General features: G+C 50.4%; 1 protein-coding gene across 1 annotated transcript; it reads right to left on the reverse strand.

Moving 5' to 3' along the window:
• Nucleotides 1–6,442: 6,442 nt before the first annotated feature.
• Vps9d1 (VPS9 domain containing 1) lies at nt 6,443–17,888 on the reverse strand. The gene is made up of 15 exons (XM_038312768.1): nt 17,714–17,888; nt 16,358–16,433; nt 14,889–14,981; nt 14,639–14,801; nt 12,816–12,927; nt 12,665–12,727; nt 12,236–12,288; nt 12,049–12,136; nt 11,800–11,885; nt 10,829–11,313; nt 10,026–10,155; nt 9,561–9,766; nt 9,179–9,275; nt 7,782–7,886; nt 6,443–7,278 (listed from the first exon to the last, which is right to left on the reverse strand). Exons 1-15 carry the CDS (start codon nt 17,810–17,812, stop codon nt 7,185–7,187), a joined length of 1,950 nt encoding a protein of 649 aa, XP_038168696.1. The 5' UTR covers nt 17,813–17,888; the 3' UTR covers nt 6,443–7,184.
• Nucleotides 17,889–17,898: the final 10 nt, after the last annotated feature.

A 17,898-nucleotide genomic window follows, 5' to 3' on the forward strand; every position in this document is an offset into this window, starting at 1 on the left:
TTCCTGTTCACCATGGGCGTTGACCTAAGACATTGTCCGACCTACTCAGCCTCTTGTCACCAATTACAGCCACAGTTGACGATAGAGGTGGGTAGAGCTCTCCTCATGGACCTTATCTACACTGGAAGGTACATGAACGATATAAACAGCGTATGTATTTGAGCTGGTAAGTTAGGGTCGTTTGTTTTGCATCCATCACTACTTCCCTTTCTTGCTCTCCCCGAGTGAGCAGTCTCGCCACATGTCCCCCCCCCCCCCCCCCCCCCCCGTGCTCTTCACGCCCCTTGTGGTCCTTGGTTTTCCCTAGGCAGGTTTGCTAGATCAAGGCCATTCACACTCATTTTGCCCAGGACTGTTAGCTGGCTTCTGCCTGGCTCATCCACAGCTGGCTCTTCCCTACACCATCTTGTACCGCACTGGCCAGTGTCTGAAGATTTTCCTCAATCCAATGCAGGTGTAATTGTTACTTTTGACTTTCTTTTATACTGGTTAGTATTTTTTTTCTCCTTTAAAGAGTTTTTCTGGATAGCTCAGCTGGCCTATAACTTGAGATTCTCTGGCTTCTGCCTCTGGAGTGCAGGGTTCTAGGCATGAACCACCTATAGGTCTGGTTATTTGCAAATGTCCAAGTTTACAGACTGGGCCAAGGTCACCTGGTGTGGCCGTGAGGAACTAAGTCAGGATTATAGCAAGACCGAGGCTGTGTCAGTGTCAGTGAGAGCACTTAGGCTTTTCATACCTTTATCAGAAACGGAATACAGTGGCAACTGCCCGGACGAATATGGGTGTAGTTGCCAGGATACAATGAAGTTTACAAGCTATGCAGGGTACACTAGATTAATGTCTAAGACCAATTGTTCTGCCAAGTTTCCATCCTTCCTTGATTAGTAAGGGAACATACAGCAAAACAAACACAAAACGGCCTGAACCCTTCACTGCCTGAAGGAGCGCATCAGTCTCTCGGGAACTGGAAGGCACATTGTGCCTCAGGAGCCGTGGACTCTAACCTGAAAAACCTATGACACATGTGTCTCAAGGCAGGTAGGCAGGCCAACTCCATGATTCCCTGCAATTTCCTCTTCTTTATTTTTTTAATTTAGAGCATGCAAGTCAATCTGTAAAGCAGACATGGGGTAGCAAATCAATTTTCAGTCAAGTATAACCAGCAAAAAACTTCCCAGTGACATTCCTACGGACCGTAGTTTAGAAATCCCATTAAAGACAGAAAGATAATGACCAAAAATCTTTTCCAAGTTTTGTGCAGCAGTGAAAGAGGATAATTTATCTAGCTTTGAATGTTGAATGGTTAATATTTCATCATGCAAGGCATGAACATCAATACTTAAATTATGACTGTCTCTGCTCAGGTAGCAATATGATTATCAGTGTAGGCACCCAAATCTCAGTCATTGACATAAACAGGAATGTTATTCTCTTCCCAGTTAACAAAGAAAGCACAGGAAGATCAGGTCCATAAGCCTAATATGTCTCAGCAGGAACAAATGTATTTAACAGAGACAGCACAGCAAAAACAGCAATTCTGCAGTCACACCCTTCCCCTGAGATTTGGCCATGTTTTTCTCCAGTCACTGGTTTCTTCATCTGAGTCATTGTTGGTAGGAAGACTTTGTTCAGCACTGCTTGACATTTTCATCATCCTGTTCTCTTCCTCTCTTCAGGTATAGCCTCTGCAGACGCTTTGGCACCTCCTTGCCCATCTTCTTGGGTTGTTTTCTAGGTATCCACAGTAGGCATTGCTCTCTCCCTCTCCCTTTCACTCTCCCTCTCCCTCTCCCTCTCCCTCTCCCTCTCCCTCTCCCTCTCCCTCTCTCTCTCTCCCTCTCTCTCTCTCCCAACCATCAGGCAATTGGCTGCCTGCAAAAAAAGAAAAGCAAAATCTGTGTAGTCACAGCTGTCCTGGAACTCACTCTGTAGACCATGCTGGTCTCAAATTCACAAAGATCCTCCTGCCTCTTCCTCCCGAGTGCTGGGATTAAAGGTGTGTACCCCCACTGCCCAGCGAGAAATAAAACCTTCCAATTTTAGAAAATTCCTCTGTCTTTTTTTCCAGAATCTGGTAACTTATTCCACCCCTGTTAAACCAAGCATTGATTTGTCCCTAAACTTCAGGAGGATATGTGATCTGTTGTTGAGCATCGCTATACATGCCTTCTCTGGTTAACATTTAAAAAGTTATGGGCACATTCTTTTGTTGATTTCTAATAGCTTGGTCCTGACATCTTTCTGAATAATCTGTCTTCCACAGTAAATATTCACTCCCAGTGAGACAAGGCTTTGCTAAGATCCTCTAGTCAGAGGGAAGAAAAGCTCCCCCAGAAACAGAATCCAGGAGAGACAATGGAAAAGGAGTCGTTGGTCCACCCTGAGCACAAGCTTGCCTAAGACCCTTAAGAGTCTCACATGAAATGGGCGTACAATTTCTAAAAGAGAAAATCCTTCCCTGCCTTTTCCCATCTCTTAGCTGGGAGACCTGCACCACGACTTAGAAGGAGTTAATTCTCTTATGCAGGGTAAGAAGCCTTCCCAACAACCTCAGAAAGAAACTGAGCAAGGCAGCGGGTGGGGGCAGGGATGACACATTTCCAGGCTGTCAGAGCTGCACTTGACAGGTAGGTTTTAGGAACAGAGGAAACTGGAGCTGTAGGTGAGGGAGCAAAATCAGCACAAGGAGGAGGAAAACCCTCAACCTCGTCACAGAGAGAGAGACATTAGATAATATATCTTGCTTGCTTGTTTTTCGAGACAGGCTTTCTCTGTATAACAGCTCTGGCTACCCTGGAATTCACTCTGTAAACCAGGCTGGCCTCGAACTCACAGAGATTTGCCTGCTTCTGCCTCCCAAGTGCTGGGATTAAAGGTGTGCGCCACTACTGCCCGGCTAGATAATATGTCTTTAGAGTCTAATTTTTCTATTGCCAGTGTTAGCTCTGCCTTTTTTTAAAGATTTATTTATTTATTTATTATGTATACAACATTTTGCCTCCATGTATGCCTGCGCACCAGAAGAGGGCACCAGATCCCATTACAGATGGTTGTGAGCCACCATGTGGTTGCTGGGAATTGAACTCAGGACCTCTGGAAGAACAGCCTGTGCTCTTAACCACTGAGCCATCTCTCCAGCCCTAACTCTGCCTTTTTGCGATCATTTTCGTTTTTAATTTTAACTGTGCCATTTTTAGCTATTACTGATTTTATTTCTTTCTAAAGCTGAAAGATATACCTAGGAATTTTTTTCTGGTTCCCTTGCATCTAACTCTCCCTTAATTGCTCTTCCTAATGGGGACCAAGTTTTGGGATTCAGAGTTCCCTCTTCAGGGAAAGAAGCTGAAGTTCACTAATGAGCTCCAGGACTTTCATCAACTGATAGTGTCCCTCTTTAACTCTTTCCACCAGCAACAACGGTGCAGAATTTCTGCAAACAAATGTTGCTCCTTTGACTCTGACTGTCCCATCTTCTTACCACCAATGAATGCTCCTGCCTTTTTATACCTGTGTGCACACTATTCCTGTGAGTTCCTCCTTGCCTTTTTCCTCCGTTTTTTTGTTTTTTGTTTTTCTTAAATCCCCATATTTCTAATGTCTGTTCCTGGCGCCACATATAGGTGCCCACGTTTACAGGTATTTTTCTTTTCCTTTATGCATAACCTAATATTAGTTGTTACTGTTTTTGTAATTTTTAGTTTGGGCTATTTCTTGTTACCATGTAGGATTTTTAGTAGCAACATTGCTATTCACTCCTGCTCTATGGAGTAACAATGGCTTAGAAATGCTGAAGGAGTAACCCAAAGATACACTTTGTTTTTTCCTTCAGCCACAGCATGCAGGTTCTGTCTAGAGCTGGGCCTCTTTCTAAGCTGGTACTCCACAAGTGCAAAGCCAGGTTTAGTTAGATCATGAAGCCCAATGGTAAGAAGCATGAGGAATTCGAGGTGTCCTGGTCAGACACCTCCCAGGCACCACTGATGCAAGAGAAGAAGTTGAACCTCAAGGTCCAGCTATGGAGCTCGACACCATGCCAAGGAAAGCAAAACTCGTGGTGGGCAATGTATGACAGTTTGTGTTCCAGTTCAGCTGGAATCTTTCCAGAAAACCCAGGCCAGCTGGTGTGTGAGCTCAAGGAAAAACTCAGTGGGAAGCGTTGGTGCTGAGAGAACTCAGCCTAAACCAACCTGAGAAAGCTGTGCCTAGAATAAGCCAATGCCTCCCTCAGAAGGCACAAGGTGATCCTTGAAGACTTGGTCTTCACAAGTGACACTGTGGGCAGCAGGAATTGGGTGACAACTGGCTCATTACGGTTCCTGTGGGAGGCTGGGGCTGTGGGTTAGTTTGAGAGAGCTTGCCTAGCATGTACAAAGCCCTGGCTTCCACTTTCAACATTACATAAAACCCACATGGTAGCAAATCCCTGAGTCTCATCAATTGAGAGGTAGAGGCAGAAGAATCAGAAATTTAAGGTTGTCCTTGGTATAAAGCAAGCTAGAGGCTATCCTGGGATACATGAGATTGTCTTTTTAAAAAAGGTTCATTTGCACAAAGACTGTCAGAACAATAGAACATTGGCTGAAATGTTTTCTGACATATCTATAAGAAATTTACAGGCAAAGTTAATTTTGAATTCTGAGTTTCAGTTGTAAACAAAAATGACTTTTAACACACACATACACATGCACACACACACGTGCGTCACCTGAACACAAATCTGCCTCCTTTTGGTACCATGGTAGGCTGAACGGCACTGTGTAGTCCTCCCAGGGTTGTGCTGCGATATGATCTGATTTGATGCCAGCCCAACAGGTGCTCTCAGCACCAGGATGTACATTTTTTTTGAAAAAAGATTTATTTATTATGTATACAGTGTTCTGTCTGTCTGTATCCTTGTTGGCCAGAAGAGGGCACCGGATCTCATTACAATGGCTGTGAGCCACCATGTGGTTGCTGGGAATTGAACTCAGGACCTCCAGAAGAGCAGTCACGCTCTTAACCTCTGAGCCATCTCTCCAGCCCACCAGGATATACTTAACACAACTCAGTGGCCATGATTCTGTACAGTGGGGCTATGAAACTGATGTCACTGTCCAAGCCAAGGCCTGCAGCAGGTACATTTACATATCATAAGGCTCCACAGTTACCTGGTATTAGTGTCCAAGGTCACAGGAGCATGAGCCTCTACCCAAGTCAGTGCCAAGAACCCAAGTCAGACAACACACAAGTTCTTGTTTGTTTGAACCTTTATTTTTCTATGTGTATGGGTGTTCTGTCTGCATGTAGGGAGTGCCAATGGGGGCATTAGAGTCCCTAAAACTGGAGTTACAGATGGTTGTGAACTGCTGTGTGGGTGCTAGGAGCTGAAACCTGGTCCTTTGCGAGAGCAAGTGCCTTAACTGCTGAGACAAACATTGGCACTGGCCTGTCTATTCCTGCTGTCAGTGGGAAGAAGCTGCTAGGGGCTTCTGGCCCATTCCCAGTCTTCTTTCAGAGGTCAAGTGCTCCAGGAACTGGGTTGCCCTGCTCAGGCCAACCTGGGCCCATCATCTGCATTTGGTGTCATGGAACCCAGGGCAGACTCCAGAATCAGTCTGCCAGGCTCAGAGAGGGATGTCACCTAGTTCTTTTGTTGGGGCAGCTGGCCCAATCCCTGCGTTCAGGGGCGTGGCCGCTCCAGCGGGGTAGCATTGCCCTTTAAATAGGATTGGGGGCCGGAAGGCAGCCCCGTTCTTGGCGCTCGCCCGCGCTCTCCTTCTGCTCCGTTGGACCCTTGGTTCTGTGAGTTCCCCTATCTCCCTTTGTATTAAAATTGAGTAATTATAAAAGGACTATTTTTGGTTATTTCCAATCTTCGCCGCTTCATTCTTTGTGGGGGCAAAAGAAGTCATTACCTGCAGGTTTGGAACACGAGCGTCCAAAAAATGCCCAATAAATAAGTTACAACTAGCTTTTCCCCAAGAATCCCCAACAGCCCCACTCCGACTTCTGGTGGGCTGGGACTGGAACCTCCCCTCAATGTCCTGCCACCTACCTCCTTGCAGCAACCCGTTTCCGGGTGGGGCAGCTTGCCACCCTGGAAGCTGATGTCTGTGCTTGGATGCCTCCATTCTCTTGGGGCATCTCTGTGTCCCTATGTGAGGAAGTGCAACCACTACATGACATTCCTGTGTTAGAGTAAGATAAAGATCCTTGAGACACCTTCAGGGGACTGCTTGTAAGCTCGACCTCCTAATGACCCCTGCAGAGATCTGCTAGCCTAGAGAATGATGTCCACACTGTCCTTGCTGGGGACAGCTTCTGTGCTGAGGGTCTGGGAGTGGGCTGTGGTGCCTCATTACCATATGGCATCTGTGATCTCTGGGAGGCTGTAGAAAGAGAGTGTCTGTGATGCCCAAATCCTGCCTGCCCCGTGGGTCAATGAGCCAGTCACATGGACTTAGATGGAGTGACTTCTTTATTTTAGGCTGAGTTGGTAGCCATTTGGGAGCATATAACAGTCAGGGTGCTGACCCTTGGACTCTGATGTTGGAGAGGCTGTATAAACTAGGTGTTGGCCAGTGTCCTGAATGTTCACTGTTCCCAACCAAGGTAACCCCAAGTCAGGATGTCCTGGGCCTCAGTAGAAGAGAGGCTCATATCCCAGGCATGGGCCAGCAAAAGCGAGCAGGGCAGTCAATACCTGATGAACAAACAGCCTCACACTACCTACACCCAGTCCTCTGGGGTAAGGGTAAAGCTCTTGTTACTGACTAGCAAGAAACTAGCTCACACAAACTTTGGCTGTTTCAGGAAATTAAAAGGGTATAAAACCAGACTGCCCTGGAGAGGCTCCCAGTGCCCATTTCTGTGTTGATGCCCCAGTAGGGGCTGCTTAGTGTCCATGAGACCAGGCCAGTGCCACCCAGGTTTACTGGAGGTCTGTCAGTGTTGCAGGCTCCCCAAGGAACAGCAGCTACAGATTTCTCCTATGGGGTCTGAGAGGCAGGCCCAGGACAGGACAGCTTGACTCTGCCAGCCATGCCTGCTGAAGAGGCACTACCCCAGGCCTGCAGGATGGGTGTATGGTTAGGAAGGTGGACAAGAGCGACAGAGAGCCGCCACCGCAGGCTGGTCCCAAGCCGGACATCTAGTACAGCTGTGGAGGTCCCGGCTCATTTCGCCTGTGAGTCCAGCCACCACTACTTGTCCAGTCGGCCCCGGGACAGAAGTTCCACATAACTCAGGGCACTCTGCAAGGATGTCAGGCAGTACCCTTCTTCTCCAATTAAGTACCTATGTGGGAGTGGGAAGAGAGACATGTGTCACCTGGGGGGGGGGGGGCAGGTGTACAGCCTAGTCCTCTGGAGGGCAACATATTCCCTGTATGCTTGGACAGTGATGTGGCCACAGCTAAGGGAGCTGGGTCAGGGCAGGCCTTTCCCCATTGTCAGTCCTGGCCTGTTATGGCCCTGCAGTGTACAGTTCCCCAGGCAGATGCTACGCAGGGGATAAGCTTCACCTCCTGTCTAGGTCTTCTGAAGGCTATGGAACACGCTCTCATGAGTGCCCTGTGCAAGGGTGGGTCTCAGAGAGCTGGCCAAAAGTAGTGGTAGGACTGCAGGCCCCCTTTGCAGCTTCCACAGCCTGTCATAGCCACTGCTTCAGGTCTGGGAGTAAGGTTCCCTTGTCCCCCTTGCCAGCTCTCCCCACACCTGGGGACACCCTTCCCCGCCCTGGGGAGTGCATGTCCGTCTCCTAATCACCCACTAGCCTACCCTTCATGAATGAATTCCTACCCTTCATGAATGAATTCCTCCAGGGCAGCACACTCTGACACCAGTTGGGGGAGGCCACTCCTCAGCACCACGAAGGACAGGATGGGCAGCAGGTCATCAGCACCACTGCTGGGCAAAGGCAAGGGGGTCAGTGGGCCTAGGGACACTCGCCTTGGCTTTCTGAAGCCCTGGCCAGATTGACTACAATTCCTGTACTCCCATCCCCCAAACAGTACAGGAGACCTCCTGGCCCCAATACCAGGATCAGTGGAGGGATACACTACGGCCTCTTCTGATTTCCTAGTTGGCTGTGGTCTCACATGCTTTTAGGATTTAGGAGCAAATGGTGAGACTGGATGAGAATCGCCTCTGCAGTAGGCCCTTTCGGTCCTCAGGAGATGTCTCGGTACACTAGTCAGGGACACATGAAGAGCCTCTTGGAAGAGCATGGGGAACAAGAAGCAAGGAGGCAGCTGGAACCTGAGGCTATGGCTTGGGTCTGACTACTTCCCCGTGGGTCAGGGAGGCTCCCCACACCACCTGTACCTGCTCAGTGTCCTGCCACCTACAGGGACAAGATTGCCCCCGTTGGGGGTGGCTTGGACCAAGGCTGTGATTGGCAAACACTTAGCCTGGGAGCTCTTTTATAAAATGGTAACAAGGGCAGGGGAGGCAGGCTCTGTGGTGAGGATGGAATAGCAACCCAACCTTAGAGTGGGAGAGAAGTATCTGCCCTTCTTTTCCTTGGGTGGAGCTCCTCATGGGTGACCTCATACTTGATTCTGATATTTACTTGTGGAACCCCAGGTGCAGGCCAGGGTAACAGTCCCTAGCTCTGCAATGGTTGGTGTCAAGGCTAATCCTGGCCCTTGGGACAAGGTGTGGCAAAGGTCAGAGCTCGTGTCAGAGGTGTGCGGGACACTGACTCTAGGTCAGAGGATGCAGTTACAGCTGCACTGAGCAGAGCTGAAGGCAGGCTCAAGCATCCCAGAACCCAAGGCTGTGTGGCATGGGTGGGAAGAACCTGTCCCATCTTGCATGTGCTAGATCAGTGCAGGAAAGGGGCCTCACTTTGAAAGCGCTCCTTCCCTGCCCCCTCTAAGTATGCACCAGGGACCATGCAGGCCTTTCTCAAAGAGCAGCTCTCGGTCTCACCAGATTAACCAGGGTTCAGGATCCCTCGGATCCCTTGGCCTAATCAGCGGGCACTGCAAGAGCAGCCCGTCCAGATGGACTGAAGCACATGGTTGAGGGGTGGGAGCCCTTTTCCTTGCCCTGTCTCAGTCCGGGGTCTCTGGCAGGAATGAGCTTTATTCTGTGATGGTGCCATCTGGGGCTGCTGAGGGAAGCAGGGCCACTCACAGGGCAGGAACATAAACTAGTAACACCTCCAGGGAGTGTCCCCAGTCTGGACTTACATGGCAGCAGCAGGGGGCTGGGACCCAGCCTCAGGCCTGGCCTCTTGGGCACGGCAGTAGTCTTCCGCACAGATGCAGATGACCCGAAGAGTCCTCACTGTGGTACAGAAAATGGCTTCAGAGGGGTGTGATGTGGTGGTAGGTGAAAGAGGAGGAGTTAGCAAGGGCAGGAGGACTTGAAAGGCCTGGTGTGAGGGAGACTACGCTGTTCCCTATATCAAGGGGTCTCCTGGTATTGCCCAATCTCTCCTAATAATGCAGGACTGGAGAAAGCTGAAGGTCACTGCCCCGTATTTGCCTAGTGACAGGCCTATAGGCTAGCAGGGAAGGTACAGCCCCATCTTCCACCTCTCAAACCTCTGGGCCCCTCAGATCCCCGCACCGATGCACTCCAGCTTCTTCTGGGGGCAGCTCTCCAAGACTAGCAGCCCCAGTTCCTGGGCCGCAGTGCAGTAGGGGTAGGTGGAGGCTTGAGCCTCAGGGACACGTGGGAGGAGCTTGGCAGGGATGCCAAGGGCTGTAGGGGGTGCATTCCTGTACAGCTCCATGCTCCTGTTCACAGCAGCCTCCTGGGTACGGTACACACTCCTAAAGCAGAGAGGAGACCAGGCTCAGTCACCATGGAAACACTGTTCCAGAGACAAGTAGGGTTGTGGCTGAGAAACTCCAGAGCTCAGTCCTATGAGAGCTGCTCAGGTATTTGAACAAACAGTCCCTAAGCAGGGAGGTGGGTACAGCCATCTCCAAACTTTTAACACCTGAGGACAGCCTCAAGATCAGACAGCCACTGAGACACTGGGGTGGAGACTCCAGCTCACGGGGATGGGGAGCTGGCTGGAGGCAGTACCTGTAGAGGGCTAGCAGCAGGGGCCACAGTGGGGAGAAGAAGGGCTCCTCGATGCAGGCCAGGCAGCGGTCTTTGGAGGTGGCTGTATTCAGGCTTTCGAAGGCCAAAAGAGTCAGCGAGAGCAGTCTATCTGCCAGAAGCAGAGTTGGGAATATGGAAATGTGCTCTTACCTGCCCCTCTAGACGCTCTAAGGTCAGAGTCAAGGTGCCTTGCTCCCCAGATCCAGGTCCTGTCAACTGAGCTACAGGGAGCATCTAGGCTTGCAGGGGTTGTTCCACTTGGTTATTCTACTTGTTCAACCTCCCATACCATCCCTTGTCTATCCTATGGGGCATATGGCCTGGGGCTGGGTCTTAGCTCTTCTTTCTGGGGGCTGACTTGGTCACACACAGCTCCCATGTAGCTAAAGAGTTTGCTGAAGAGAGGGGATGATGGCTCCTTTGTGAAAAGGACTGGCTTCCAAGTCTACAGGAATCCCAGGAACTTTAGAGTACTGAGTAAGACCCCAGGCTGTTGAGCCTTCCTCACTGGTTCATAGATGTCTAATCTAGAAGGTGGCAGGCATGGCCAGGCTACCTTGTGATCTAAGGCTGTGATAGGCACCACTTCTCTGACTCCCAAACCAGCTCCACCCACTACCTGAGGGACTGGGGTAGGCTAGGGCCTGCCCTTCTGGGCTGAATGCTTGCTCCTATGGGGGTGTGGGTGGACATAGGTCTTTGCTGTCCAGGACAGCAAGTTGCACTTGAGGGCTGGTAGATGCAACTGGAGTGGCTCCTGGGTTGGTGCCCTGCACGCTCACCGATAGCATTGTGAATGTCCTTCACTGTGCTCTTCAGGCATTCCAGCAAGGGCTCCCTCTTTGCTCCCGGAGTCTGTGGCTCAGATACAGCCACAAACTGCTCCAGGTCCTCGAAGGAGCTGTCCTTGTCTGGCAAGTGGGATGAAGCCTCCACCAGGGGTGAGGAAGGCCCTGCTGAGCTGCCATTTGCCTCTCTGTCCAGAGAGCCTGAGTGGAGTGTGGGGGCAGAAGGTGTGGAAGGAGGTCCATCCAGAGGTCTTGGGGCTACACTGGGTTCTGAAGGCGACAGCATGCAGTAGAGGCTCTGGGAGGATCGAAGTCGCCGGCTCCCAGGAGCCAGTAGGCCATTGGCTTCTGGGGGTAGGGAGCAGCAGCCTGGCACAGGCGCAGCACTGAGAGCGGCCCGGCTCACAATAGGGTACAATGCACTGTATACTGCACATTGGAGCTTCTTCAGGAGCTGGGAGATTGGGTGATCAGGAAGGCTGCAAGGAGAAGAGTGGGAAGGATGCATTTAGGCCCTGGAGAGTCTACCCAAGTAGGCACTTTCTATATCCACCCATTTTTCTCATCTCCAGCAAACAAGTGAGTATCATAGCAGCCACCCTCTAATTTACTTTTTAGCCTTAAGCTTAGAAATCTGAGTTCAATTCCTCTTGACTGACCTCAGTCACCTGGGCGTTGTGCCCTCATCTGTGGCATCACCTGTACAAAAACTGTCATACTATGAAAGATTTCAGAGAGGTAACTTCTCTGCTATTTCCTATTAGTGAATATCCTAAGTGTGATCCACCCAATCTAGAGAAGTGAATGGAAGCCAACAAAAACCTATCAGCACAAAAGGCCCTTCTGCAGGAGCCCCTCGACCCCCAGGTCTCCATAGCCTAGCCTTTCTAACTAATCTCCTTTCTAACTCTTTCCCCATTATCTAGCAGGAAGAACCACAGGCTGGGGATGGGCTCTATGAATACCTGAGCAAGTGGGAGACCAGGCTGGTTACTACTGACAGGTCCCCTGGGCTCCGCTTAAGCTTGGCTCTCCAGTGCTTTGGCCAATCCTGCAGGATAGAGGACCTTGGAGGAAAGCACAGTCGGATCTCCACAATGGGATACCCTGCAAGGACTGTGTGGGGTTGCCCTGGGGTGTGGGGAGGAACCGACTCCTATAGGCCCACGTGATCCCAACTCTGCCATTCCTCCGCATGGACCAGTGGTACTCACATGGTCTTGCTCATACTCCAGGATGGCAGCATAGAGGGCGCGCTGCTCCCGCTCCTCTGGGGTCAGAGCAACTTGACTGCAGAACCTCCTGAGGAGGAAGACAAGCTGGGAACAGGGATGGACCTATGGGCTCAGGAAGCCCTTTCCAGGCCTCCCAGAATGCCTATGAGACAGGAAGGGGATGCACCTGTTGGCTGCCTCCTGAAGGCGCAGGCGGCGCTCCTCCATCTTCCGCTGGAGCTGGGGTAACAGAGTCAAGGGGCCAGTAGTGTCTGACCTGAGTGGGCCTCCACCCCTGCCCTGTGCCTCACCCACTCCATACTCCTACAATACCCTTGATGTCCCAAGGGTCCAGGTAGGTAAGGCTGCCTCTACCCTCTAGAGATGAGGGTACTGGACAAGGCCAGGAGAACAGCCATTAGTTCAAGAAGGGGCTGTTTCCAGGAAGGCAGGCTCGAAGGTGGACAATGGCAGTGCTGGGGAGGCCCGGGATGCACAGCCTGAGGAGGTCAATCTGCTTCACTGCTGGGGAGGCTCACAGTCCCACACTCACCTGGCTCCGCCCCTTCTCCCCCCCTCAGCTCAAGACCCCACTCTCATCTCTCCTTAAGGATGCCGTCTCCTCTCTCGCTTTGGCGATCACCAGATTCTCCATCATCTGCCGCTGTAGAGACAGGGTCTAAGGAAAGGAGGAGGAAATAAATCCCAGTTCCTCAGTGCCTTGATCCTTCCCTGAGCAGTCCAACTCCTCTCTGGGCCTTGCTCACCAGTGATGTCTTCTGCATGGCCTGGCTGGGGTCCAGACGGGCCATCCGGGCCTCATATGTGGCCCTAAGCTTCTGGTTCTGTAAGGAGGCCTTTTCCAGTGGCGTTAGCTCCCTAAAAATAGTGACAAGCTGCTGTCCATTCACAGGAAGTCCAGGAATATTCTAGTGACCTGAGCAACCATCCTCACACCCCTCTTGACCTCGTTCTAAGACCAAGATGAAAGAAGATGGTGATGAAGCAGGAAGAAATGCAGCGGGGAGGGTCGGGGGCAAGCTAGAGATCTGCTGCCCAAACATGGGTGTTGGTAATGCTAGAACTCGGGGCTTCTCAAGAGAAGCAGGACATTCGGACTTTTGGGAAAATCAGTTACATCTGCGGCAATAACATGGAACTCCTGGAAGTTACTATAGGGTTCCCAACAGCAAGATTCGTTTGCAACCCACTGAAGGGAGAGCTGTGTCTATTCAGTAAGAAACCACAGCAGTCACACACCTCCCTGCTCTCAGCGTTAGCTGACAAAAGGTGTGGAGGAGACTGAGGGGAAAGACTCCATTCTGAAGCTGACGTCTGTATCCACCCCAGGGATAATAGGTGGGGCCTGAGGAACCTGGCGGGACACGTGGTAAGAGGGGCCTGATTCATCTATGTTGGGTTCACTGAGTTTCTGCATCTGTGGCTTGGTATCTTTCATTAGTGTAGAAAATTCTCTGCTGTTATATCTTCAAACAATGCCCCCCACCCCATTATCTTTCTTCTCTTTCTAGAACTTAAAAAAACATGCTAGGCCTTTTGTCTCTCCTATTTTATGTCTTGTTCCTGTGACATCTGGATTTTATCTTTGCTTATTTTTTCTTCTCTCTTCATCTGTGTTTTCTCCACTCTGTTATTACAAACCTGTACACATTTATTTATTTGTTTGTTTGTTTGTTTTTTAGAGGCAGGGTTTCTCTGTGTAGCCTTGACTGTTCTGGAACTTACTCTGTAGTCCAGACTGGCCTGAACTCACAGAAATTCATCTGCTTCTGTCTCCTGAGTGCTGGAATTAAAGGCATAGGCACATGCTACCACAACCTTTTAAGGCAGGCCCTGACCTCATGATTTTCCTCCCTTTACCTTCCAAGTTCTGGGATTATAGGCATATGCTACCTCCCCTTGCCAGGCTAGCCACAAATTCAACAGGGTAGACTTGAAACTATGATCTCCTGATTCCATCTCTTGAGTACTGGGATAACAGGCAGTAATAGGAATCAAATTTAGGGCTTCATGTATGCTAGGGACGCACTCTACCATGAAGTTACATTCTCAACTACCTAGTATTTATTTATAATTATTATTTTGTTTTATGTGTATGGGTCTTTTGCCTGCATGGATGTGTACCTTTTACCATGTGTGTGCCTGGTGCTCACGAAGAGGGCGTCAGATACTGTAACTAGGTTTGATTTTGTTTCTGTGGGTTTTTTTTTTTTTTTTTTTTTGACTTTAGAGTTTCTTGTTCAGGTGCTTTCAAACTTGGTTTTGTATTTCTAAACAAAGCTCAGGGCTGTTTGAACCATGCTTGACAGCCATCTGAAATCGTCACGGGTCTGCTTCGTAACTATGATCTCATCATTTCGGTTTCCGGTTTCCATGTGGCTATCTTTGTTTGCCACTAACTTTTGAAGGATGAATTTGCATCCTAATGGAATTTGCATCTGCTTCTGTCAGGCGAGGGGTGTGTCTACTCTGGGAACCACTTTAACTAACTACCCCAAGGGAAGCTCACTCTGTTCAGCTTCCAACGCCATCCACAGCTTTAACACACCTCCCATCCTGACAATCTTACTTCTTAGAGTTCTGTGATTCTGCCACCTGCAGCTTCTGGAAGATCTCAGGAGGCAGGAACGGGGAGAGTTTCCCTCCTTCGTCTGAACACACTCGGCGGTGTCGGCTGGTGGGCAAGGGCATGGGAGGAGCCACAGGTACAGCTGGCTTCAGGCATATTCTCCCTACAAGCCAGGTATAGAACCCTGGTCAGCAGGCTAGGGATCATCCCACAAAGCTGGTACCAAGAGCCCCCTTCTTTGAGTACCCACCAAGTTTGGTAGCTGTTGACTGGGCCCGTTCCAGACACTGTTCAGCTAGCTTCAGCATCTTTGAGGTCTCAGGGAGAACTGTTTCCCCACCTTCTAGGGAAGGAACACAGGGCTGGTTATGACTCATATCCTTACTAAGAACAAGGAACTGTAAGTTAGGCAAGTTCATCCCTATTCATCTCATCCTAGTTGACAGTAGACACACATGATTGGCAGCCAAGCACCAGACTGACTCTTGCTTGCCTTCTGGGGATGGCCATGCAGCACTCATGGCTACTGAGACCCTCCTGGCCCACCACCTACTAGCTGCCTGTATCAGACTGCCCTCCCGCGGGTGTTGCTGTGAGCACTTCCACCTCCCACCCCTGACCCTTAGGTGTCTGCGCTGCTCCCTTCCCTCCACGGCCAGCTTCTGTCAGTAAGTGCACCTTTTCCTATACTTTGCCAAGACTGCCCAGCTCCTGGACCCAATCTCCTGTTCCCCCTTACAACAAGCTCCTCATAAACTCCATCTTCTCGTTCCACCTCCATCTCAGCACCCAGATTTCCCTGTATTGTCCTTACGCAGCCCTACTTTGTCAAGGATAGCAAGTCAATTATTTTCTACCCTCTGGGACATTACTCCCTTAAGGTTCCTCCTGCTAGTCCAGATGCCGCAATCTTTGACGTGTCAGGACTCAGCTGAGCTCTCTTGTTCTCCACTAGCTCTCTTTAACCATGCTCCTATGTCTAGAGCGTTGCTTGTATCTCAGACTTTATATATGCTCACAGTGGAATTCTCTAAGTTTTTAAAATTCGAGACAGGGTCTCATGTAGCCCAGGCTGGCCTCAAATTTCCTAAGTAGCTGAGGATGACCTTGAACTCTTGAATCTCCTCAAGGCTAAGATTTCAGACTTGCACTACCACGTTAGTTTACTCAGTACCAGGGACCAACTGCAGGGCTTCATGTAGGCTAGGAAAGCGTGTTCTACCAACCGAACTAGATTCCCGCCCCACAGTGCAATTCACGATGTCTCCCCTGACACATAAAGTCGCCCATCCTCTGCTTGGAACATCCCCTCATGCTGGCAATTCACCATCAACCCTAGCAGGTCTGGTTGGTTTCTACTTCAAGATACATGCAAGGTCCCTACTCCTCCCAAAGCTGGGCAGAGCTCTGGGAAGTTCCCCAAATCCCACTTCCAGCCAATCCGTACAAAGCACTGCTATATGTGCTTCTGCTGGCAACGCCCCCGCTTCTGTGCAGCTCTCTCTTCACTGCCTTGAGGCCGTGTCTCGACTCAATCCATGATCTATCTCCTAACCCATAATACTGCCCTTCAGTGCCACTATGCTCCACTATGATATTCTATACCAATGATAATGACCAGGCCGGAAAGAAGCAGGAGACCTCCAGCTCTGGGGACCATCAAGGGCTAAGATGTCCACAGCGTTGCCATCACGAGAAGAAGCAAGTCCGCAAGCATACCTGCAGTGTTTTCCACGTCTTCCAGCAACGCCTGGGAGATGTAGTGGATGCTTCTCAGGTATTCCATGTATGCTTCCTGTGTCAGGGAAGAGAATGGCAGGGGTCAGGCTAGCAGAGGGAAGTGCCTACGTCATGCCTGCCAGATGGATGTGGGAAACAGGATCAAGAGCGCCTGCTCATTTTTGAGAGACTTCTAGCCGTCAGTGATGGTCCATCTAGGAAGAGATGGTACCCCCACTGTCTAGACTTGAAGGGAAAAATATTTCTGTCTGAGAACAAAATCAGGAATTTCTCCCTACAACTTCTGCACTAGACCAGCTGGCCACATCTCTCCTTTCACAACCTTACTCTGCAGCACCTGTAGGAATGGGGCTTCAGTCCTGAGGCCTGGTAAAGCAGCCTCAGCAGAGACACCATTTTCCACTCTGTACAGCAAAGTCCCCTTCCTTGTAACTCAAAGACCAGTAGCCTTTCCATGTCTTATGAAAAATAGTTCCTGAAAGTCTAAGGAGAGAATTGGGCTTGTCTCTCAATCTCACTTTCTGGCTTAGGATGTGAGAAACAACGTTCTCCGGACTCCAGAGCTGCAGGTTTTAACTGTGTGACCCCTGTCCTGAGTTCTGTGACAGCCCAGGACAGAATGCACTCTGGTATGTATGTGTTTTGTTTTATCCATTGTCAAATTACCCGTCTTTCATTAACTCAACACTTCAGAGATTAGGATAAAATAGATTTCAGGCAGGATTTTGGTCTTGTGGGGAGCACCTGATGCCCTAGAAAACCAACTTGGGGGACTGGACAAACACTGATTCTTCCTCTCCAAGGGTAGCTCAGGGTGGCCTGGCCGGCTCTTCCACCTGGTCGCTATCCTTTTAATTAGCATTCACTCTCAGTGACAGGCCACACCCCTTCTGTGCCTGCGTTTCTTTACAAATGACCTTTGAAAGCAACTGCAAACAGACAGCAGCATAATGAATGAGCCAACAGCCAGTCTTTTCTAGATTTAAAGTCTACACAGCCTCTGTCAAGAATACACACACACACACACACACACACACACACACACACACACACACACGTCTGTCATCTCCATCCTGGAGGGCTGCTTCACAGGTCCTTTGCAAAGAGAACCTCGGCTCTATTTCACCGACTCCTTGAACAAATAAACCTGAGACCAAATGCTATTTGAGCTGTCCGAGGTGCCCGCAGAGCGCCCACAGCCGCCCCCCGAGAGCCTCCGGGTGGGGTCCCACAGCTGTCGCGCGCGTCGGAAGCGCGATCCCCCTACACGCCCGCCCTCGCCCACCACGGACCAGGTGCCTCCCGGAGCTGCCGCCGCGCCCCTCCCAGCCTCACCCGGGGCCGGTTGCCGGTGTCTAGCTCGATGGCCCTGTTGGCCAGTTTCATGGCGCTTTGCAGTGGCTTCGCCGCGCCGTCCCCGGCCGCAGCGGCCATGGCGCCGGGCGGGGGAGGCCGCGGCCACAGGGGCGGGGCCGGCGCCTCCAAACCGGAACGAGGAGTATGCAGCAGAGGGAGTTGCG

Source organism: Arvicola amphibius, chromosome 15, assembly GCF_903992535.2.
Source record: "Arvicola amphibius chromosome 15, mArvAmp1.2, whole genome shotgun sequence".
Lineage (NCBI taxonomy): Eukaryota > Metazoa > Chordata > Mammalia > Rodentia > Cricetidae > Arvicola > Arvicola amphibius.